Here is a 25545-nt window from a genome sequence, read left to right as displayed (position 1 = left end):
TGAGAGCAGATGTCATGCATCCCAGGTTGACCTAAAAATTTGGGATATAGCTATGAATACCTCAGCCTTCTGATCCTTCTGTTATCTTCCAAGTACCAAAATTGTAGTCTTGTACCACCAACACTCAACTTTATGAATGCCTGGGACCAACTCAGCTACAATCTTAGCTCATGAAGACTTTTTTTGGGGGTGGGTAAGATTGAGACCTTATTGCCTTGTCTTCTATTTGCTTTATCAATCTAAATTTATAAACAGCAAAAATGGGAGTGGGTCATGAAGGATGGATTACTCAGTGGTTTAAGGACACTTTTTCTAGAGGGATCTGGGTTTGGTTCTAACTGAAGATTCACTGATTCAAGCAATATCTAATGATCCTCTTCTAAGTGATAATTTATCTTGTAGTTCTAATTTTGGCAGTCAAGAGGTAGGACCTAAACAACCCAATTGTATGATAATTACAAAAATACTAACTTCTCTCTACCTTACCCTAATTGTTGCATTTACTCAGGACTTACAATAAGTCATTTAATTTAAATGCAGAATAACTGGATTAGGTAGGCAAAGAGTAGATGAGATTTTTATCCAGATGATAAATCAAGTTAAATGGTAAACAGAATTTTTTGAATTCACATTTTTCTGTTTCCCTAGTCTAAACAGTAGGTTTCTTGTATTCCTAAGGATTTCTGCAGGCTGTTTTTATTGATAATGTATTTCAGACCCAGGCACAATAGACTTTGTAACTTGGTTTCTAAATGGTTACCAGATAAGGATGACCGGTGAAGAGCTGCCTGCTGGTGTCCTCTTGCCAGCAGCAGTGAGCCATTGACTGCCACAAAGGCCACTTGAGAAACCCTGTGAAGTGGACATAAATCAGCCGGTGGCGTGGGGATCTGATAGCGCTTTGTTTCTCCAACAACCTGCAGCCTTTCTTGAGTGGCTTCCAAGTAGTCACCATTGTCATATAATTGCTATAAAAGGGCTTCTTGTGGAAAAATATATAGGGTATAAGTTTTATTTAAAACATTTTTTGTTGTTGTACTTACAAAATAACATATGAACTTATTCTTTATGATCTTAGATAACTGAAGCATTCTTGTGATAACCTTAAAATTCTGAAAATTTGTGCTTATGGTTTCAGTCAAAGCCCTCCTTGGTATGAAAAGCTCCTGTTTCTTAGTCCATTTTCATCAGATTTCACTGAAAATTCTAACGACAGCTTTTGTCACCCTCTTGAGTATCTGATACCCTCTTGAGTATCAGAGTTACTCTCTATAGTATAGAATGCTGTCTAGCCGTGACTGACAAAGGGCAGGGATAGCACTTGAAAGTGCTGGTGGTTGGAGGGGGAGTAAAAGGCACTGCACTTGTGTCCCCTGAACACTGAATGCCTGAGCAAGCAGACAGGAGCCTTCTCCAGTGGTAAGTGAGACCCAGAGCTGCTGCTCTCTCCCAGGCACACTTGACAGTTCTTAGCTCTGGCAGGGAAATTCTTTCTCGGAGCTGCGTTTTGCTTTGCTTTCCAGTCTCCATTCCAATACAATGAGGGTAACTTCACCTTCAGGGGTTTTGTTGTCAGTAACTGACGGAGTAGCCTAGGAGTCAGTCAGTCTTCCACATCCATGCTGAGCTTAATTAGCTCTCTTGTGGAGAGAGAGAGAGAGAGAGAGAGAGAGAGAGAGAGAGAGAGAGAGAGAGAGAGAGAGAGAGAGAGAGACAGACCTGCTTTGTTGATCTATAGCAGAGTATTTTGCTTCGTTCCTTTATAATCAGTACTTAATGTACTTTCTCCAAGGAATGAGGTTTTTTTATTTGGTATCGTTTAGTTAGAATAGTATAGTATAATTAGAGTTTATGGTGCTAATCTCGTATCTGCACAAATATTTCAAATTGAACTTTTTTGTAGTATTTGAAAATATCTTACTAAATTTTAGTTTTCTGAAAAGTGATGAGTTTACATATGGGTCAAAATAGCATTTGCTATCTACATGCTATATAATTATCTTCACATATTACATTTCTAAGTGATGCAGTGAAATACAAAACAATTTTTACTTAAAGATTTCTATTTGTTTTAAAACTAAAGCAGAAAAAGGAATATGAAGTATATAAATTTGGTTTTGTAACTAATGTGTATATATGTATTAAGAAACTAAAGAGCTATATATAAATAACTTACAGTAATAATCCCCAGACAATAAGATTATAGGTAATTTTATTTTCTTTTAACTTTTTTTAACCTTTTATTTTTTTCTAAGATTAAGATATGCTATATTATTTTCATAGGCTGAAAAATGCTTATGTTTAGGAAGCTAAATCTGTGATAACACATTTTGTTGTTGGTGTTCGTGTTTTGAAAATAAGGGTTAGAGGGATGTCCCTCCTTAGGAGCCTCTCCCTCTCACAGAAGCTCTTCTCGCTTTTCCTAATAAACGGACACTTATCTGAAGGGTGGGCGAGGGGGAGGGAGGAAGACTATGCTCACTTGCCTGTCTGGGCTACTGTGTGCATCCTGTGTGAGCTTTCTTTGTTGGATAGCAAGGCTTTTGATGCAGCTGACCCCTGTTGGCTCCCTGTCTGCTGAGCTGTACTGTATAGCTAAAGGAAACCTGTTGAAAGCCTTGGTCACCCAACAAGGTTCACTAACTTTGCCTTGTTTGTATCTTTATCTTTTTATTTGACCATGAATATGAGCTTGGAAAATATTTATTCCATAGAAGAGCAAATCTTTATTGTGAATATGTTCTAATAATTAATTAGGCATTGTACTAAGAATCTGAATATGACCATAGTTTCAAAATATGCCACTTTGTGTAAGTGCCCAGTAACCAACCTGTGGTAAGTCATAAATTATGTATGGAGAAGTATTGTAGCGCATTATTTGTAAGAATGTTGACAGTTTGCATTTAACAAGTGCTTCTGGATTTTCAAAAGTGAAGTTAATGTGTAAATTGTATTCAGTGATGGATATCTGAGATTAATTTTCTTGATTTAGACATGTTTTCAAACTTTTTATTTTTTCATAATATATAGTCAGTGAGATATTACTTAGAAAGATGGATGGGAAGGCAGGCTGAGAGAGTTATCACAGAATACAGGCTACTAAAATTGTCTTCAGAATTACAGAATCTCAGAAGTTATTAGGTCTTGTGAATTAATGTCTTTCTCCAAACTGTATTAATTTAATATAATTTTGTTTATTACTTTATTTAGTGTATTTCCCCCACCAAATCTTTCATCAGTATACAAAAAGGTATATATGTGCATTTATGCATACAATGACATTTAAAGATGTATGAAATTATTTTAATGTATCTGTGAAGTATTGATGGCTAGTGCTTTAATTTTCTTTTTAGCTTATTGGGGAATATTTTTGAGGCAGAGTCAGACTGTGTCGTCTTTTAAGCTGGTCTCAGATGTCCCCCAGCCGTAGCCTCCGAGGAATGAGGATTTGGAGGACTGCGCCTCTGTGCCTGGCCGATTGACACTTTTATCACCACTTTAAAAAAAGCCATTTTAAAGTGAGGATTACTTAACTTGATAAGTGTTTGAAATCCCTGTGAACAGTAATGACAGGGACAAATTGCTCTCTATATGAGGTGCTTGTGCCCGATTTCTCAGACTGTTTTCCTGAGTCCCACAGAGGTATTTAAACAGGCACATATTTTTCTGAAGATTTGGGGATAAGTGAACTTTTGTATTAAAATAACTGTGTATTTTGAAGTAAACGAGTATGGGGGGGAGCAGGGCTAAGTTCATTTCTGATGAGGAACACTTGTCTAAAGACCGTAATGACTACTTGGTTCAACCCTCAGGTACAGCCAGTAAATATTAACAAAAGTGTATATGTGTGCACAAAACGAAATTAAGAGTCGCCATTGAATTTTCATTATTATAGAAGGCACCTTTAATAGATACTTTTGAATTCTCCACAATTTTTGAAGTTGCTTACCTGTGCTTATTTTGATTGTGATTAAGAGGTGAACAGTACCTACTTTCTTTAAAACTTTTAAAAACCATTTTGAAAGGAAAACTTTAAAAAGTAAAAGTAGTATATTGTTTATCCATATATTGTTTACTATTACTTACCTTAAGCAAACATCAGCCCTGCACGTCTTTAGGGATTTTGCTAAGATTTGCCAAACTAAAGCATCTGTAAGGTCAAGGTACTAACATCAGAAGCATTTCTGAACAAAGATACAGTTGGTGGGGTGGGTCCCACTGTGTTCAGCTGTTGTGTAAGCTTGCAGAAATAGTATCATCTTGACTTTAATCTTTCGGTTGTTCAGAGGTAGTGTGCATATTTCTGTTTAACCCCTGGAAATGTGCCAAAATAATTCATAACCTTCTCTCCATCCTTGTTACCTTGACTCTAAACACTCTGAATAAGACTGAGGAGTTAGTGTTCTAAGTGGACCTAGTGGACCCAATGACAAGGAAAAGTTTCTTTCTTTGATTTAAAAAGTTTTGAGGTACTACCTGTTTGCTATTTTGGGGACTAAAGTCTGTGTTACTTTTCATCTGTTTGAGAACACATTTTACATTCATTCATCAGAAGGAAGAGTCGGAGGCATGAGTCTAAGTTAAGTGTTGATGGCCTCTGGTAGTCATCTACCCTCTTCTAGTCACAGTTCTTTCAACTGTAAAAATGTATGGATTGTTGTGTAAATTAAATGAAACATGGCGTCTAACAATTATTTAACAACCATTTAAAACGTCAGTTGCCCTCTAGGATTGAGTAGAATCTTGTCCTGGGTTCCAGTCCTCCTAACGTCAGCATTTTCCACACTACTTGAAAAGGAGAGCCAGTCTTCTTACTCACATCCAGGGTTCTGCTGGGCAGTTAGAGGCTCTGAAACTGTAACACACAGAAATTATGTACGAACAAAATATATCGAAACAAAGCTTTGAAAAAAGTAATGACTTAAAATTATTTCTTATTGATCTAGCAAACTCTGGCCTGTTCTATTCTAACTGCTCTATTGAGTGAATTTTCAAGTTCAAGTAAAACTAGCAACATTGGGCTGAGTATGGAATTCCACGGTAACTGCAAGCGAGTCTTTCAGGTATTGGTACCTTTGTTTTTTATGTTTTAATTATTGGGCAGTCCATTTTTTATTCGGTTTGTTCCCAATGATGAGAGCATTTGTTTTAGATATTTGAGTGGTAGCTTATGCCTGAAGACTTATGCTGAGATTTCATACGATATAGTAAATTGTTAAGTTTGATTTCTGAATTGATAAGTTGAAATTATTCAGTTCTCATCTTTAAACAACAAAAAAGATAAACATTCCTTAGTTTATTGTTTTCTTATCAAGTTTTGATATAAATATTTCAATTGATAGGATTCTGCTGGCTTTAAAAATAGGACTGGCATAGTGCCAAAGAAGGTCATGTATTTAAAATGTTATTGCAGATGGCATGGGCTCTTTTGTCTCTCGAGTGTATTGTTTGGCTCTGCAGTAAAGTTATGTGAAGGCATTGGCTTAAGTCCTGAGGGTCTGCACTCTAGCAACTGGCTCTGCCAGCTCTGCTGCAGTCACATTCGCTCTCAGAGGTTCTCCTGCATGGAGGGGCATTTAGATTACAGTTAATGGTGTCACTTGAAAGCACACTGATGTTGGAAACCATCCTTAAGGAAGTAGTGCCATCTAATGGAAACCTTGAGGTTCTTACTTGTTTGATGATGCTACCAAGGAATGAATGTGCTTTGAGTAAGCGTCATGCAAAACTGTGTGATGTACTGTCCACAGGAAGAAGACCTTCGGCAGATCTTCATGTTAACGGTTGGAGTTCTGCAGGAGTTCAGCAGACGGGAGAACCTCAGTGCTCAGATGTCCTCAGTGTTCCAGCGGTACCTCGCCCTCGCCAACCAAGTCCTGAGCTGGAATTTTCTCCCTCCAAATTATATCCTTTTAACAGCGGGAAGGGTTGAGCTCATGGTGACTTTGTAGAAATGGAATCTTGAAGCTCAGTCCTGGACATCCTTAGCTTTTTTGTGTGTGAAGCATTCTGTTGAGTGGAGACTTTATTTTTCTTTTTGTAGAAATGGAATGTTATTGTACCATTGTTCAGTAGAGTGTAGAAGAGGATTGAGTGTGTGACAGCATTTGGTGGCTAAAAGGCTGTTGCTGACTGAGCAAAGGGATGGTAATCCTGGGAAGGAAAGGACAAAGTGTGCAAGATGCATTTTATCTCTCCTTGGATATGTGATTAAATTAGATTGTTTTACTGACTTTGCCTAGTTAGAAGGACTCTGGTTTTGCCCTTATGCTTATTGCCTGAGTGTGTGTAATAAGTTAGTGATATGCTTTCGGTTCAGAGCGACTGCTGCTGAGTGTCTTGTTGTTGTACCTTGGAATTCTGTGGTGCCTCTTGGAACATTGTTCAGTCAGGCAGATCTAGGTTCAAGCCTCAGTTGATCTCCAGCAAATTGCTGAACCTTTCTGAATCTTAATGTTTCCAAACAGGAAAAGGATGTTGACTAAATTATACAGTATAGTTACCACGTGCAGAGTCAGCTGCTGTTGCTGAGCTTTAATCTGCCAGTTCCTAGGGCTCTGGAAGAGTTTGTTTCAGAGGAAAATGCTATTCCTAAGAAGATAAGAAATCTTATCAGAGCTTTATGATGAGACTCATCTTTTTCCAATAGAGTCAAGATCTGCTTCTTTCATACATATAGGTTTGAGACCTGTAAAACTGGGACTCTAAAGGTGTGTGGTAAGCTGTGATTTCCATTGTCAAGTTTCCATATTTATCTACTAGAAAAGTAACTCAAGGCAGGTGGTGTGAGAGAAAGGGAGCCACTAACTCGTTAGAACAGGAAGTCTCCAGGCTTCTTTGCCAAGGGCAGTCACATTGGAGTGAAGCTTGCTACTGAGTTAATCACACTCTCCTTTATGCCTGTCTTTCTCTTTCACCCGTTAACCAATTTTATATTTTTAATATATAAATTTGATTCTTTAGAGTTGTAAGGAGCACATACATACTTTCTTTTTTGCTTTGAGTTTTTGAGAGCACTGATTTCTATAGCTCAGGCTGGCCTTGCTATAGCTTCAGCTCTTCAGGGTTAGGGTTTTAGACTTGGGTTGCCATTCCTAAGCACATACTTTGTTAACTTTTCATTTTTAGAACATTTTTCTTTAGAATGTCACATTGCTTCAGGCTACGTTTTCTTTCTTTTCTGCCCTCTCTTTTGAGGTAAGACAACCTGCAAATCTAGCAATCCGGTCTTGAATTCAGGATTTTTTTTTTCTTCAGTCTCCTAAATTGTAGAATTATAGGTGTATGTTACCACATTCAACTTGTTTCTTTTTGTTTTATTTCCTTTTAATTTTACGCCTTTATTTACTTTCATTGTGTGCATGCTTTGCTTTGCATGTGTGTTTGCGTGTCTGGTCACCACATTTGTGCCTGGTCTCTGCAGCGGTCAGGTGAGGTTAATCAGACAGGAGTTACAGGAACAGGAGTTACAGACAGCTGTGAGTCATTGTGTGGGTCCCAGGTATCAAACCCAGGTCCTCTGTAAGAACAGCCAGTGTGCTTTTAACTGCTGAGCCTTTTCTCCAGTTCCCTGTTGTGTTTTACCACTGTAGCAGGATTTTGTTGTGAAGAGATTAGACTAGTTCCTATCCCAATTTTTTTAGTTTAAAAAACAAAACAACAAAAAAAACAACTAAAAGGGCAACCACTGAGCCTGTGTGGGTCTGCACGAGGTCCTCTGCAGGCATGTTATGGCTGTAGTTAGCTTGGTGGCTTTGTGGGACTCCTAATGATGGAAGTGGGGGCTCTCCGACTCTTTCACTTGCCCTTGGGGCTCTTTCCCTCCTACTGGGTTGCCTCATCTAGCCCTGATATGAGGGTTTGTGCCTAGTTTCATTGTAACTTGTTTTTGTTGTTGTTTTGACTTTTCAAGATAGGGTTTCTCTGAGTAGCTCTGGCTGTTCTGGAACTGGCTCTGTAAACCTGGCTGGCCTCGAACTCACAGAGACCTGCTTGCCTGCAGGGATTAAAAGTGTGCACTACCACCACTGCCCAGCAGTCTAATTGTAGCTTGTTATGCTGTGCTTTGTTGGTTTCCTTAGAGACCTACCCTTTTCTGAAGGGAAATGGAGGGGTGAATCTGGAGGAGGAGGAGTTGAGGGGTGGGGTGGGAGGAGAGACTTATGTCAGGGTGTATTGTATGAGAGAAAAATTTAAAAAACAAAACAAAACAAAAAAATCAGAGTGGAAAGATAGCTTAGTAGTTAGGAGCACTGGCTGTTCTTCTAGAGGACCAGGGTTCTATTCCTAGTGCACAACCATCTGTAATTCATTTCAGAGGATAGGATGTCTTCTTCTGGCCTCCTCAGGCACCAGCTACCCATATGGTCCACAGACAAAACACCACTGTACATAAAATAAATTTTTATAAGAAGGTCATGTATGATAGCACACACCTGCAAACACACCATTCACTTGGGAGATGAGAGGAGGATGGCCATGAGTTCAAGGCCAGGTAGAGCTACATAGCAAGACCGAGTTTTAAGGAAACCAACAAAAACAAAAAAGACATTGAAAAGACTTGGAACAGATTTAAAAATACCAGTCCATATGGAGCTATCAAAACATTAATTATGTATGTAGTAAAAATTAACAAAAATTACAGTGCATATATCAGCCAATTCTAAATGTTTTAGGTGAAAATCTAGTTGGCAGGGAGTTACTATTTTGAAAAGAGAAACAGTTTCCTAAGAGTTTGGAAACAAAGTTTGTCTGAAAGATACACACTCATAAAATATTTTGTGAAGTCCTTAGACAAAGTATTGGAAAATAGCTGTAGTGTTGCCAAAGGACATAACTCCTCTAAAGGTCGTGAGGGCTGCTGGGTGAGCTGTGTAGCCTGTGATGGGAAGTTCAAGGTTATCCTTGGCTACATGATGAGTGTTAAGCCAGCCTGTGAAAGGTGGCACCCAAAAGAGGGGCTGGGTCAGGAGAGACGGCTGATGTGGTAAAATGCTGGCTGCTCTTCCAAAAGATTCAGGTCTGGTTCCCAGCACCGAGGTTGGACAGCTCATAATCGGCCTGTCTGGCTCCCGAGGATCTCACACCCTCCTCTGGCCTCCATGGACACCCATACACATGCACAGACACACATACACATAAATATAAAGATAAAAGAAAAAAATCAGACATTAGCCTTGGTCTCAGTTCTCCTGCCTCAGCCTCAAAAGTTCTGGTATGTACCGCCATGCCTGGCTCAGAATATTTTTCTACTTCATACTTATAACTGAGTGAATGTTTATGTGTCCAGTGACTGGTGTAGTTCCATATATTGGTAAGCTAGATTATAGTATAGCTGAGTACTCTTTTGAGTGATAGAGGGCTGGAGAGATGGCTCAGCAGTTAAGAGCACTGACTGCTTTTCCAAAGGTCCTGAGTTCAAATGCCAGCAACCACATGGTGGCTCACAACCACCCATAATGAGATCTGACAGCCTCTTCTGGTGTGTCTGAAGACAGCTTCAGTGTACTTAAGATATAATAATAAATAAATCTTAAAAAAAAAAATGCTGGGCAGTGGTGACACACACCTTTAATCCCAGCACTTGGGAGGCAGAGGCAGGCTGGTTTCTGAGTTTGAGGCCAGCCTGGTCTACAGAGTGAGTTCCAGGACAGCCAGGGCTACACAGTGAAACCCTGTCTCAAAAAAACCAAAAAAAAATTTTTTTTTTGAGTGATAGATTTCAGTTTAGACAGTAAATGAAGGTACAGTTTGAGCGTTAGTTAGTGAAACCCTTCTCGAGAAGCCAGTTCTGCCTGAGTTATATTTTTAACAGTTGCTTGGAGAGCCATCAGCGCTGTTCAATTGGTAGGGGAAAAATTGGAAAAATATCTAGATTTGTACCATAGAGTCAAATAGTGAAGCTTAATTAACATGGGTGTTGATTGCTTTTAAAAAATGATTATCTTATAGGGAAAACAAATAGTCACAAATAGGCCCTATAAAATGTCTTAGTCTATCTTGTTTAAAATGTGTGTGATCATTTAGAATGATACTATGATGTGTAATTTTCTTAATATATTTAGTTTTTATCTTTTTATTTGATATATTATCTGTATAAACTGGTATGGTTTTTATTGTAGATATAAGGGAGAGACCCTAAATGTTCGAATCAGTATTCTCCATGAAGTGGGAACAGCTCAACGGTCCATCAGCTGATAAGGGAATAAATAAGATGTGTGGCATATTATTGATGCATTGTTTGTTAGTTAAAATAAATGAAGTCCTTAGACATGCTAACACAGGTAAACTCTGAAAGCACTATACTATGAAAGAGTACTCTGAAAGCAGCCATTTAGAGAAAACTTTGATACACGATTGCATGTCTATGTAGTGTTCAGAATAAGCAAATTGGAGACAGAATAGATAGGGGTTACCTAGAGCACTGGTGTGTGGGAAGACATGGGAGATGACTGTAAAGCATACCAAATTTCTGGGGTGATGAATAGTTCTAAAATTAGATGTGTTCATGGTACATAACTGTGAATATAGTAAAACGATTGCATCACTGAACAAATTGTATAGTATGTGAATTATGTCTCTGTGAAGCCTTTACAAATATCTGGCATGCCAAGGTTCATCAGGCTGCCTTACTGATGAGTTGTCATCCCGTCATCATCTCCCTGTGGTCCCTTAGAATTGTAGGGAATGAGTTGGAGTGACGATAGAATTTGGGGAGTCATTCCTGTAATATGGGCCATTGAAATTAAGATAGTGGTATCAGTCCTGCAAAGAATAACAAAGTCATGCATGGTCTTAGAAAGCAGAAAGAAGCCAGAGAGACCGAGAAGACCGCCTGGGCACATGGGAGAAGCTGGTCAGGAGAACTAGGGAAGAAAAGATAAGTTTCAAATAAAGGTAGTCAGAATCTACTTCAAAGGGCCACTTGGAGAATCTCATCTTGTTTAGACTTAATTGAACTCATGGAAATGTGTTTGAGGGAGAGGGCGAAACTGTATTTCACTGGAGTCACACCTAGTGAGTGAAGAATATCAGTCAGCAGTGCTGGCCCTAGACTGTGTGCTTGAGTCAGGGTGATTCATTTTATACTTGAAGTATTGGAGAGGGGAATACTTATTGTCCAAGGGGAAAAGAGAAATAGGATTTAGGAAAGACGAGATGCTGTAATGTTTGGCCAGTGATATAAATGTTAAGATAGCATAGGCTCAAGCTGAGATCGTGAGGAAGGTAAGAAGCCATGTGTTGATGTGGGATGTGTGACTTCATGATACAGAGTTTTGTTAAATTTGGTTGGGTCAGCTCTGTCTAAGATTGCTTGAAACTGGAGCAACACAATATAGAAATCTGATAGAATGTTTGAATACAGTTAGTTATAAAGCAGTGTGTGTTGTGTAGTATTTTCTTCAGTCCACTGAGTAATTAGTCTCATTCCCACTGTCTTTTGCATTGCTATCTGATGTGATACATTGGAAGTTGGTAAAGTGATTAATCAACATTTGAATTTATGTGTGCATTATCCTTTTCAGGAGTGTTTCTACATTCCAGAAAAAGTATTTAAAAAGAAACAGCAGAGTTTCTGACTCTGGGCCATTGTGGGGAAAGAGTCATTGAAGAGCAGACTCTCTAGTCTTCAGTACAGTGAGTTGTGCTGACTATATGTGTAATTGTTCAGAAGATTCTGTTTAGTTTTGTAGCTCTTGGACATGTTGTTCCTGCCTGCCTTCCCTCCTGCCCGTGATGTACCCTGTTCTCTCTTGGTTCTATATGGTGCTGTACCACACTGTGCTTCTATGTCATTGCCATAGAGGGGGACACTTAGAGTGCAGGAACATGGAGTGACAGTGCTCAGAGGCAGAGAAAGCAAAGAAAGTTTGGAAACGCTTGCTGTTTCCAAAAGATAAGACATTTCATCTTCTTTTTCTAGCTTCATGTGGTGTTCACATAGTATTTTGTGTAGTGTAAGTTAAGTGCAAGAATAAAAGGGATGGAATAAATACATATTTTTAAACCCAGTGAGTGAATTTGCTTTCACAGCATGATCAAACTGCCTAGGAAACATAGGCCAAAGGTGTCTGGGAGGCTGCAGCCTGAGGGTGGCAGCGCTGTTTGGTGCCCCTTACCTTTTGGATTGGGAAGTTCATTCATTCAGGTGTAAGTTTAGGCAAATATGGTTTACCTACTATAACTATACTTCTTACTGGAAAGTGATTCATTTAAAATACTTAACATTTGTAAGGAATTCTGTCTGTTGGGTTCTTAATCACCAGCCTAGGTTATTTTGGTTCATTCTCCATGAATGCCACAGCAGGGCAGTCACAGTGTGTGCTCTGCAGCTTAGAGTGTAGTGTTGCTTAATTTGGAAAGTGATGACTGTGGGGATGGAGCTGCTCTCTGGATTATAGAGGTCTCCTCTGCTTTAGGTTTGCTGACTAGTGAATCGTAAGGCAAGAAGGACTATGTGGAGAGTTTTGGATTGTTGATTTTTAAACTGAATCCTCCTAGGTCTTTCTGTGCATTTAACATAGGCAACATGGTCTTTGTTATTTTTAGAAAGCTGTTAAGTAGAAAGCACATCATGACCCTGTGAATTTAGCCCCTTTGAGGACTAATTGAAGCAATTTTTGACATACTTAGTGTATCATTAGGTTAGATGAGGTTGACACAATTTTCAAAGCGACGCAGGCTTATTAAAAAACAAAATGCATCAGGTGTGGTGGCGCACCCTTTCAATCCCAGCACTTGGGAGGCAGAGGTTCTTAATTGCACTGGTGACCTATTAATACAAACCTATTGCCATTAATGGAAGATTACTAGTTCACTCAGTTGAACATACAGAGTACAGAGGCAGTTTTAAATGTTCTGGTAGTGCCCTTGGTAGCGTTGTATATTTGTTTAGATAAAGATCATGTTCCCACTGAGAAGAGGTTCAGTGATTAGGGTTAGCACTGCGTCCTCATCAGCACTGGTCTTCTTATGTCTGTGGCCATCCTTCTTGCCCGTATTTCCCTAGTGCTGAGGTTAAAGCACGTGCTCCCGTTTATGTGGTGGTGGAGACTGAACCCAGGTCTGCGTGCTTACAGAATGATCACTTTACCAACTGAACCACATCCTCAGATTTTTCTCCTTTCACTGTCACAATATGATATCTTTACTGAAGGTGTCAGTAAGTGGACAAGAGCTAATTTGTTTCTGTAAGTACTCAGTTATTTTCTAGCCTCAGCTCTGCCCTGTGGGTTGAGGTGGATGCACTTGCTGAGCTCAATCTGTGATTCAAGAACTTGACACAGAAGACTTAGTGGGATTAGCCAGTGAGAGCCACTAGTAGGGCTGATTAAACTTGTCCTCTGGCTCTTGGCGTCGTGTGTCTGTCTTGGTCCTGAAGTTACAGAATAGGGCAGGTGCTGTGGATATGGTTTTGATTCCTCAGAAGTCTGTGAGGTGTTTTTTTTTTGGAAAATATGAGAGGCTCTTTATGGAGATGGGCAGGGAATATTGAATTAGTTTCTGCGCCAAGCTACAGTAGAATTTACATGCAGCTCTGACTGATTTTTCAAGAGATTAAGATGGCGTTGAACTTGGAAGCCTGGTTGAGTTTTAGCACCTCAGTTCTGCCCTGTGCTAGAACCTGCCTGGTGGGTTTGTGCTTAGTATGGTGACAGGCAGCCTGCGCACTGGGACGTTGTCACTTCTTAATTTGGTCAAACATGAAAAAGGGAAGGTTAGATGAGGTTGACACAATTTTCAAAGCGACGCAGGCTTATTAAAAAACAAAATGCATCAGGTGTGGTGGCGCACCCTTTCAATCCCAGCACTTGGGAGGCAGAGGCAGGAAAAAGAAAAGAAAAAGAAAAAAAAAAGAGCAGAATGCAGTTATTTTGTTGGTTGCAAATGAATTATGTAAAATGTAAATTATACAAATATTTAAATATTTAGAAAAGCATTTAAAATTATCACTCAGAAAAATTTGGAATTTATACAGGTTTTTTTGTTAAAGTAATAGCTGTTGTGATTCTTGTGCTTCATGAGATCTGCCTTCTGCGTATTGCATAGAGTGAAAATCACTGATCAATTGATAGCAGACCACTCTCTTGTTGATGACATGTTTTTAAAAGATAAGAAAATATAGTATCTAGAAACCAGAACATGCCGGGCTTGGTGGCGCATGCCTTTAATCTAGCACTCGGGAGGCAGGTGGATTTCTGAGTTTAAGGCCAGCCTGGTCTACAAAGTGAGTTCCAGGGCAGCCAGGGCTATACAGAGAAACCCTGTCTCGAACCCCCCCCCCCCCCAAAAAAAAGGTGTGTGCCACAACCCCCTAACTTTTTAGGGCTGGAGAGATGGCTCAGCGGGTAAGAGTACTGACTGCTCTTCCCAAGGTCCTGAGTTCAAATCCCAGCAACCACATGGTGGCTCACAACCTCCCGTAATGAGATCTGACGCCCTCTTCTGGTGCATCTGAAGACAGCTACAGTGACTTATGTATAATAATAAATAAATCTAAAAAAAAGAAACCAGAACATATTTTAGTCAGTAAGAACCAAAGCTTTGCAATCTTGTAAAAGAGCAACTACTGTTTATTGAAGTTAGTTTTAGTGAAATTTGCTTTAACATTAAGGTAATGTCTTAATCAAAAGTACTTTATTGTTGTAGTCTGAGAGAGAAAGTGAGCATGAGCACGCACTGTCTTGGCACAGAGCCCAAGGGCCATGGGACTTGTCGGGGTCAGAGGACAGAGTTGCAGAATGGTTTTCCTTCGACCTGTAACCCTTGCTGTCCTGGAACTCACTGTGTAGACTTCTGCCTCCCTGATGATGGTTTAAAAGCATGTGCCACTGCACCTGGCTCAGCGTTTTTTAGGACATTGTTGTAAGAGTAGAAAAGTTAGATTTCTAAATTTTATTTACTTTTTTTTTTTTAAGAAACTGTCTTCATTCTTTATATTATTTTGATATGTATGGTCTGTCTATATATATTTTGATATGTCTAGATCTTCATGTATGTGTTCCCCTCACAGTGTCATGTGATCTCTAGATTGACAAGGGCATCACACCATTTCAGATCGTGCATTATTTAAATAATTGAGTATATTTCATTACTGACCTTTCACATAATAAAAATACCTTTAATAAAATGACACTCAAACTAAAAAAGATAAATGGCTGTTTTCTGTTTCAAGAGATATAAGCCTTGATGTCTTTCCCTAGATAATCTGTTCTGAACACTAACGATCCTTTACCTGCTTTAGTGTGAATTTCAAAAGCATATGAAAAGCTAGCCAGTAGACTGTTGTTGCAATAAACAGCAGATATCAGCTGTGAGTCCTTCAGTTTGTTTTTCTAAAATGAGACTGAGGTCCCCTAGTGCTTTTGAGGAAAGGAATCATTTTCCATTGGTCATTGGCTGGTTTTTCTTTGTCCTGTTCTGGCTTCCTTTCCTTAGGGTTTCGTTCTGTGTGTCCACAAGGGGGCGGATAAAGGAAGAGGGAAATACTAAGTGAGCCTGTTCAGGGTTTCACTTCAGTTAGTCAGAGTTAGGAGTTTGGGAATGACATCAGAAAGGAGCAGTGACTTCCTTTCTTAGGACCACTCAGTGCCCTCCGTAGCCCTCTTCACAGACAAGAAGCAGTCTCATAAACAACCGACTTTTAAAGGATGGTTTCCAAAGCAGTGTTACCTACCTTCAGTTTTTTCTGTAAATAATTTCTCTCTACAAAAGAATGAGTTGGGTATAAGGAAATGGCAGCATTTGAATGTATGCCTGATTTTTTTGCGGAGTGTCATCTTAGATTGAGATTTCTCACTGAATGATGTGAATATTGCCTAGTTCAGTCTGCGTCACAAAGAAGTACAAAGAAGGCAGCCTTCTCATTTCTTAAAGGCTTAGTTACTATGGCACTATTGAGTACAATACATTCATCAACATCTACAGACACATACTTATTATGATGGTTAATTTATTTGCAGCAAATTTATTCAATTGGATCATATTTGATAGTGAATACTTCAACACCTTATATACTGTTTGAGTCTATGGGAATGTTACTTTCTCAGTGTATTATGTGTTTGGGGGCGGTGTATGCTCATGTATATTAATGCGTGCCTGATTTTTTTTTTTTGCAGAATGTCATCTTAGATGCCTGTGTTGAGATTTCTCACTCAATCTCAATATTTTGTATATGTATATGTTTGTGTAGAGGACAGAGGACAGCTTCTGAAGTCATTACTTGGGAGATAGGGTCTCTTTTCACTGGCCTGGAGCACATCAAGTAGGCCAAATGGCTGTCCAGTGAGTCCTGGAAGATCCATGCCTTTCTACCTCCCTTGAGCATATGGGAATTTTGAATAAAAATGTTTTCTGTCAACTGCTTAATTGTTTGTTTTGACTTGGTGTTGAGCTTCTGTGATCTCAATTTTTCTGTTTTAGTATGGAGCATAGTTGCTCTTTCATGGTCTTTTCCTGTGAATATATTTCTTTTGGAAAACTGCTGGTTTTCCCTAGAGTCTATATGAAACTCAGTTTGTGTATATGATTTTAGTTGTTTAAAATATTGGGTAAAGTAGTGGGGCAAATTTACCGAAATTGATTCTTTAGGTTTAGTTTTTGATGTCTGTTTTTTAAGTCACTTTCCCCCCTTCTGTTGCCTCTATTAAGATCTCTGGTATGGCACATGTAGGGATTAAACCCGTTACCTAACATTCCTGTAGCATTCTTTTTTTCAGCACTTAATGCCTTTTATTCCTTAGCTTCAGGCACGAATTATGTAGCATATGTGAAGAGGCTTAAACTGTTTCCATTGCATTCTTTGTGGCTGGCTGCTGTTATATTTAGGGTATACTTATAGTTTAGACAAAGTAAGAATGTTATTGTTGCTGACCTTGACACTAGATAACTGGGCAGACATTATATAGCTATGTTTGAATCCTCACAAAATGTGCTGTTGAAGCCAACAGAGTCCTGGCGGGAGGCTCTCCTGGACAGCAGAGTTATGGAGCTCCTCTTCACTGTAAGTCCTCGTCTTCAACGCTGGCTGGCTAGGGGCGTGGTGACAGGAAGGGAGCGCCTTTGCTTTTCTTAAACAAAACAGGACAGGTTTTCCCTCTGTGGTTTCTCTTCTCACAACTGACTTACTGAAAGAAATTATATGACAAAGTTGTTGCTGATGTACAAATACTATCTCATTTTGAAGGGCTCAGCTCCTACAACAAAACTTCTTAGACTTTGTAAACCACTCTTTACAGTCTTAAAACTCCAGCACTTCCTGCTAGCTTTTGTTGTGTGGGTTGCATAGCTATTGTTACGTAACATTAGGAATTCAAACTGACAAAAGCAAAAGAAGATACCGGTACCACAAAAATATAGCATGTTCTCATAATAAAAGTAAACTCAGTCTGGCTGAAAACTTGAAGAAATACTTTCTTTCACTAAAACTATCAACAAGAAACCATTACATCATAACATAAATGCCTTCAACGAACAAATGCTTTGAAGCGCGTAGTGAAAACAACTGCCATGACTGGGTTTGGGTTTTATTTGCTTTATATTTTGGCAAATCTGTCTAGCATTTGCTTTAATAAAAGGTATGCAGATTTCCCTGTTTTATATTTCATTCAGTTGGTATTTTAAATCATGTGACCTTAGGAAAAGCTTTCTGTGTGCGTGTTTGCAGTGCACAGGGAAGAGCAGAAACGCGTTAGTGCCCTTAAGAACACAGTCTGCAGCGGCTAGCAAGTTGACGGATCCCTAGACTGCACTTTGAGGACTGGTCCCTAGTGAGCTGTATACATAAGACCTGAGCTACAAGCCGGGCGGTGGTGGCGCACACCTTTAATCCCAGCACTTGGGAGGCAGAGGCAGGCAGATTTCTGAGTTCGAGGCCAGCCTGGTCTACAGAGTGAGTTCCAGGACAGCCAGGGATACACAGAGAAACCCTGTCTCGAAAAACCAAAAAAAAAAAAAAAGACCTGAGCTACATTAATATTTAAGGGCAGTTTATCTTAAATATTTCAATTTAACTTTAAAGTGGCCTCTTGGTATCATCTAGCTACAAGAAGCAAGCAGTCTATTCCCATGAGTGCCAGTAAGTTTTAGAATTAAAAAAATACATGAATATGTTTGTTGTTAATTTTTATTTACAGTGACTTGCACAAAATAAAAATCAATAAAATCTAAATAAACACCAATTAAAAAGATAATAATAAGGAAATTTTATTTAATCTGAATCATTATAGTTCTTTTTCTTTTCATGTGTTTTGAAGTATGAAGTAGACCAAAACAATTATATTTCAGTACTGTGGTATATATTTTAATGTCTAAACCATGTTTGTCCACCCTTAGGCATACACAAAACACATTTTCTGCCACAGTGTCTTGTTCTGTAGCTGTGGAGATCGCACCCTGGCTGGCTCTTCTGTGTGCCTGATGAGCACTGTGCCTAGGCCTTGGCTCTGCCCTTCCTAAGGCGTTTCCTATGGCAATCTTCAGTCTGAGCATTCAGTTTCCTTTTTAAAACCAGAGGGGGGAACATCTAAAACCATAACCAAGATCAAACGGTACTTGCAATTAAAATTTAAGGACCTTGTGGGGCATCTCATCTGACAGGAATTGTTTTGATACAAGTCCAAGTCCAAGTATTTTGTATTTGCTCGACAGAAAGTAGGTCCCACTCCAGCAGTTTGTGAAAAGGTGAAAAACTTGCTGGCGTACAGCAAACATCTCCACTAGATCTGAACAGCTGTCTAGACAGAGCAGACAGCTGCTCCTGTCAGCTGTGAACTACCACATGCAAATAACTTTGAATTTAAAAGTTAACCCTTTTCTACTGTCATTTTAGTAGTTTATGAGTGTAGCTATTTGCATTTAAGCAATTTATAAACAATTTTAATTTGTTGTAAAAACCTTGACAATCTTTCTATTCATTTTTCAAGATTTGCCTTCATTTATATGAATTAATTACTCAGTTTAATCTTTCCTTCCATTAGATATCATTATGCTAGATTTCAGTAGATAAATGTACTGATGCATGGAGTGAAGACTTAAATTTCTTGATCATATCTCAAATTTTAAATGGTTTTGGCTACATTCTGCTCCTTAGCAAGTTACAAAGCTGTCAGTCCGTTCCCCCCCCCCCCCCTTTCAGACTTTCCTGCTTGTGACTCTAGTGTTTGCCCTCCGTGTGGACACTGGTGTTCCCAGCTCTGCTTTGCTTCTCACACCCTGCACACTCTCTCAGACTCATGCTAATCTGCATGCTCACTGGGTGCTGCCGTGTGGGTGGCACACGGGCATCTGATGTTTAAGCACACTCTGTCCTTCTCTATGCGTATTTGGTGAATGGCCTCTCTCTTGTTTGCCTCCCTGGGTGTCTTGCGCCTCCCCTTGCTTCCTTTCTGTACAGAGGTGATAGATCTGTTTTTTAATTGTGTGATATTGATTGAAATCCATGTTCAGTTATGAGAGAATGCTTTTGCAATGCAACAGACCGTGAGTCTGTATCACAAGAATTACATGTTTAACATGAATTTATGTGGACTCTATTTTATGAAACAAGTTAACCCTTGCTCCCAGAGCAGTTTTTTATTTTATTTTAAATTGTAAATACTGGCTCTCTAGTTAAGCACATTCATTCTTTTGTGTTTTCGTTATGGTCTAGGTATGAATGGACATCTGGCTCCTATGTGGAGCAGACTATGTGACGAGTGTCTCTTGTCCCAGTTTGCACTGTAGATGTTGGTAGAATCTGGCCCTGTACATCTCAGTGAACTTTTGATTAGCATTCAGAGCATGAAGACACAGATTTAACTGTGCTTTCAAGATAAAGAGCTTAAAAGCATGTATTCTAGAGTTTGCAGCCAAGATGTACATAGGATTCTGTGAGTTGTACTTTGAAGTTACTGCATAAAGCCTAAAATACATTAGTATATAGGTTGAAAAGTATTTTTGTTCCAGACCAAGGGTTAGCAAACTCAATGTGCTATCAGGGCCGGCCCACAGTAAATATTTTAGGCTCTGTATATAATATGGTCGTACTCAAATTTCTCATTGTAGTAGGAACCTTAAATTAAAAATAAACAATCAAGGAAAGCTGGTATTCCAGGAAAACTTTGCTGATGGTCGTTAAAATTGAATACTTTGTCTAATCTTCTTTTGATTTTTTTTTTCTCTTTCTCTCACTTTATAAATATGAGAAAAACCCCGCTCTAACCTCTACATCTACCCAGATTTGGTCCATGGATCAGTGGTTAGACAACCCTTGTTCTAGACCAGAATATAATATATGTTAAGCCTTTTAGTAAGTCATTTAACTATAATTTTTAGATATAGTATACTGGTTTAAATTTCTTGTCTTGACCTTTAGAAACCTAGAGGCTAAGGTTAGTGGAATCAGTTAACGAGGATTTACTATGTTCACCATGTCCTGTACTTTACCAGTGAATGCATTTAAAAAACCAAACAAAAACATTCTGGTGTCAAGTAATTCATAAATGATTGACAGAGTCAAAGACACATTACTTGAAACAAATAGAGAATAGTGGTTCAAAAAAAGAAAGGTGGGTTGGAGTGCTTCGGTTCAATGCCTGTGGGAAGAAGCAAGTGGCTGGTCGGTATTGTACATGGAGGTGAATGGGAATAGCCACTTTATAATTCCTTTCCGGCATTTCCTCTTCTATTTTAATGTCAGATCATAGAAATGAAGTGTTTAATATCTGAAAATTTAGGAGTATTGAAGGAACAATATTCTGAGAATATTTTCTTTTCTTTAGATTAAAACACTGGGTAGTGTCTGTGTATCAGTGTTTCATCATGAAAATAAGGTCTAGTTGTATGTTTAAATACACTGTATTTAAAAAACATTGAGTACTAATAGTGATGGTATGATATAAAATGAAATGTAAACAGGTTAGACCGTCTTAGAACTTAAACATGTGTTCCCTGTCAACGAGTGGAGGATATCTAGGGGCGGGTGGGTGATAGGTACATTTGTTGGTTTTCTAAGTGTGCAACTGTTTACTTCCACTAAGACAGCATCTATATACTGGATTGAACTTGTCTGCTAACTTTAGAAAGAAGCTGTGGCGGGGCATAGTTAGCATAATACAGATGACTGTCGTTGTTGCTGTTTTTAGCAGAAGCAGTATGTCTGACTGGCTAGCATCTGTCTTCTCTCCTTGTCATAATATGCTGGAGACAGTTCAATTTGCAAAATGTAGGTAGCCCTCAGCTAAAAGTTAGCTGAAATGCCTAAAATCATGGTCTACGACGTCAGGTGAACTGAAGGGAGATTTTCCAGGTTTGGTTTAACTAAAGAGTTAATTTTCTAGAAATGACCAGCTACAGAGAATTTTTCTCTTACCTCATTTGACATGGTTCTCACGTGACCCCTACAAAAGAAGAATTTGTTTTTATGGATTAGTAATTCTTTCTAACAGGTACATCGAAAAATCAGAGAAGATTCAGATATGGCACAGGATTCCCTGCAGTGCCTTGCCCAGTTAGCGTCTCTCCACGGACCCATCTTCCCCGATGAAGGATCCCAGGTTGATTATCTAGCACACTTCATTGAGGGTTTGCTCAACACGATTAATGGGTAGGTATGCTTTTCCTTTTGAACTGAAAAGTTCCTTTTGAACTGAACTTTTTTTGTAGTATTTAATACAAAGGGGGAAAAAAAAAACTAAGGATTTTTGGCTTTTCCTGTTTTGTGTTTTGAAGTAGAATTGTATGGCTAATTTGAAATTAATATAGAGATGTGCCTTTAGAAATGAATGAGTGATAATATTGTGTTTGGAAGTGTAGCTTATTTTGTATGGCTTAATCCTCATTACTTGATTTGTAGAATTGAAATAGAAGATTCTGAAGCCGTAGGGATCTCCAGCATTATCAGCAATCTGATAACTGTGTTCCCTCGGAATGTTTTAACTGCCATCCCCAGTGAGCTCTTCTCCTCCTTTGTGAACTGCCTCACACACCTCACTTGTTCTTTTGGGCGAAGTGCTGCGTTGGAAGAAGTGGTGAGTGACTTCTAAAGTCTGTCTGTGTCTGTTTCCCATAGGAAATTGGTGCTACCGTTAGAATATTGTCTCATGACAGTTATTTTAACTGAGGACTAGTAGCTGTTGTTAAAATTACACTTTGTGCATATATTAGTGGCAGTGTGTATGGAAACATGACCTTTGAAATTTGTGGATTTAAATTAGTCTTGGAAATTATCATTTTGAGATAATTAAAATTCAATGTTTTATTAAATTATATTGATTAGCCCATTTTAAAAGTGTTTTACAAGTACTGTTAAATAACTTCATGGTTGCATGTAATTATATATAACTAAATTTTATCTATGCTATTAGTATTTTTAATTAAGACTTAGTTGGAAATTGTGTGATATGTATTGTTTAATAGTGTATTTTGGTAAACTGACTTATATTCAAATTAAGATGTAATGATACTAATGATTTTTGGGAGATAGAAACACATTTTCAGATGCTTTCCAATTTTTATCTTTAACTTTAGAAAATACACAAAAACTCCATGACAGCAGTTACTTTGTAACAGTTATTATAATAAAGAACTATAGTAATATTGGAAATAATTGACTTATTTCTATAAAGTTGTTACTTAGTTGTTGAAATTGAGGTTTTTTTCTTTTTTTGGTTATAAATTGAAAGGAGATACCTCTTAGAGTTTCCTGTTAAATCCTGAGTTTATGTATCTGGCAATATTTGGCAATTTGTAAAGCTTCTGCAGTGTTAGGGTCTGGGAGTGATTGTAGTGTGTAGTTAGGCTCTTTATAGACATCATGTGAAATTTGTACTTCTCAGGCTAGTCATTTCTGTTCTAAACATGTAAGTCCATATTGAAGTTAAATGTCTTAGCTTAAAAGCCCTTCCTCGGGCTCAGACTCAGATGTGAAGTTTGATGTAACATGGCTTCCTTGTGTTTCTTGATTTTCCTCTTTTGAGTGAGATGGAGTCAGGATTTGGTATATTGAACATCTGTTTAGACACACAAACTACCGTTAGCTTCTCAAAGAGGGTTCTTAGGTTTAGTAGACTGGCTAGAATATATGTAATATTTTTTATTTAAAGATTATATCTTTGAAATTTATCTGAGCATGAAGCTTTCTGTCAGTTTGGCATAGAAATGTTGTAATATAAGCTAAATCCACTTTCAAAGAAGCAGATATTCCTAGTTCCTCTCAGAAGGCATGCTAACTCAGAGTTAGACTATACCTAATAGGTTTCGTTAAAGCACACAGCTGTTTATGCCTTTTAATTCTCACAGTTTATCTGGTTATTTTTAACAGTTATTTTTAAGGGCAACTGGCTACCACTTATATAGGACAGCAAGAGAAGTTGTCTGCTGCAGGTTTGCATTAATCGTGGAAGTCCCATTAGGCAAGCCTAGGGAAGGTGAAGGCTGGGGATTGTCTCTGTCCTGTGGCTTGCATAAATACTAAACAGATTTCCTTAAAAGGCGGTTAAATCTTCATGTTTTATCATCTTGTGTATATTGGAGAATATTCAGCTAATAGCTGAAGGTCAGAAACAAATGCAGCCAGAGCGGATTGGATCTTCTTACTTACGCACGTCATCTTTTGTTTTCTTGGCTCCGGATACTAGTTATAATGCATAGTTGTTGTACTGAGCTGGAAAACAAATAATCCTTTACGGAACTTTTGGAAAAATTGAGTATGTAAATAAACAGCTTAGGAAGCTGAAGATAATCTGAAGGGTGGTCTCAGGCTGTTGGGAGACTTTTTCAACTTCATTAAGTATTCAGAAGTTTTTTTCTTGGACAAATGAGGCTTACAGTTCTTTGTGATGCCCGCAACCTGCCCCATTTTGTTTTGTGGTGCGGTGGGGTTTTAGAGTCTGGGTTTCATTCTGTGTTTCTTGCCTTTACCTCTACTCCTGAGTGCTGATGTAACAGATGTGCGCTATCTTACCTGGCTTCTTTACCTCTACTCCTGAGTGCTGATATAACAGATGCGCGCTATCTTACCTGGCTTCTTTACCTCTACTCCTGAGTGCTGATATAACAGATGTGCGCTATCTTACCTGGCTTCTTTACCTCTACTCCTGAGTGCTGATATAACAGATGTGCGCTATCTTACCTGGCTTCTTTACCTCTACTCCTGAGTGCTGATGTAACAGATGTGCGCTATCTTACCTGGCTTCTTTACCTCTACTCCTGAGTGCTGATATAACAGATGTGCGCTATCTTACCTGGCTTCTTTACCTCTACTCCTGAGTGCTGATGTAACAGATGCGCGCTATCTTACCTGGCTTTTTACCTCTACTCCTGAGTGCTGATGTAACAGATGCGCGCTATCTTACCTGGCTTCTTTACCTCTACTCCTGAGTGCTGATATAACAGATGCGCGCTATCTTACCTGGCTTTTTACCTCTACTCCTGAGTGCTGATGTAACAGATGCGCGCTATCTTACCTGGCTTCTTTACCTCTACTCCTGAGTGCTGATATAACAGATGTGAGCTATCTTACCTGGCTTCTTTACCTCTACTCCTGAGTGCTGATATAACAGATGCGCGCTATCTTACCTGGCTTCTTTACCTCTACTCCTGAGTGCTGATGTAACAGATGCGCGCTATCTTACCTGGCTTCTTTACCTCTACTCCTGAGTGCTGATATAACAGATGCGCGCTATCTTACCTGGCTTCTTTCTGGCATGGAGCCTGTGCTCAGTGAGAGGAACTCTCATAAAAGGGACCTTTTTTTTTTTTTTTTAAATTGGCTTTGAAGTGGAGAGCAAAAGGCAGTGGTTAAGCTGGGAGATGATGTTGTTTTGGTGTAACTTGATCTTTGTTGTGCATGGTTAGCCTCCCTCCCCAGTGATAGCTGAAAGGCACACACTGTGGATATCCTAGCTCCTCCCCACTCATCATGCTTGCATTTCTTTTCTTGTAGGAAAAGCTGAAATGAGACATGGGAATATTGTTTAAGCTTTGTATGTTGAAAAAATATTTCTTTCCAAAAATAATGATGATTTTGACTCTAAGAGTATTTGGAAGAAAATTTGTAACTATTGCATCTTAAATGAAGATTATTAAAGTAATAACCTTAAGAATGACTTGCAAAGCTGAGTGTGGTGGTGCACGTCTTTAATCGCATGCTTGAGAAGCAGATTGCGCCACAGAGCTCCAGGGCAGCCAGTGCTACACAGAAAAACCCTATCTTGAAAAAGAGAAGGAAGAAACTGTTTTGTTATATTTAACTCAGGTTGGATCACAAATCATACTATGCAATGTTTTGTGACTTGGATGTTAGTTAATTTTTGTGTTCTAAAAGGGTGTTTTAAGTCTTTTAAGAAAACAGGGGAAGTATTGTGTCCTTAGAGTACAGCTTATTTACCATCTCACTGTTCTCTAATATGATATTCTTTCTTATTTTAAAATCTCTTATTTATTTTTATTTTATGTGCATTGGTGTTTTGCCTCTATGTATGTCTATGTGAGGTGTCATATTCCTGGGAACTGGAGTTACAGATGATTGTAAGCTGGCATGCCATTGCCAGAATTGAACCCAGCCAG

General features: G+C 38.7%; 1 protein-coding gene across 2 annotated transcripts in view; it reads left to right on the top strand.

The window, feature by feature from the left end:
- The window catches only part of Xpo4 (exportin 4), an 88203-nt gene that overhangs the window by 31661 nt on the left and 30997 nt on the right, over nucleotides 1-25545 (top strand). For both annotated transcript variants that reach the window (XM_021182561.3, XM_085828686.1), the window contains exons 5-9: nucleotides 4947-5063; nucleotides 5751-5904; nucleotides 16890-17002; nucleotides 21426-21583; nucleotides 21833-22007. In XM_021182561.3, the coding sequence (XP_021038220.1) occupies nucleotides 4947-5063; nucleotides 5751-5904; nucleotides 16890-17002; nucleotides 21426-21583; nucleotides 21833-22007 (717 nt within the window). The remainder of the gene's footprint in view (nucleotides 1-4946; nucleotides 5064-5750; nucleotides 5905-16889; nucleotides 17003-21425; nucleotides 21584-21832; nucleotides 22008-25545) is intronic.

Source organism: Mus caroli, unplaced genomic scaffold (genome assembly GCF_978045245.1).
Source record: "Mus caroli unplaced genomic scaffold, Mus_caroli_1 scaffold_12, whole genome shotgun sequence".
Lineage (NCBI taxonomy): Eukaryota > Metazoa > Chordata > Mammalia > Rodentia > Muridae > Mus > Mus caroli.
The sequence above is the reverse complement of the archived record's forward strand: the minus strand, read 5'-3'. Positions and strand labels throughout refer to the sequence as shown.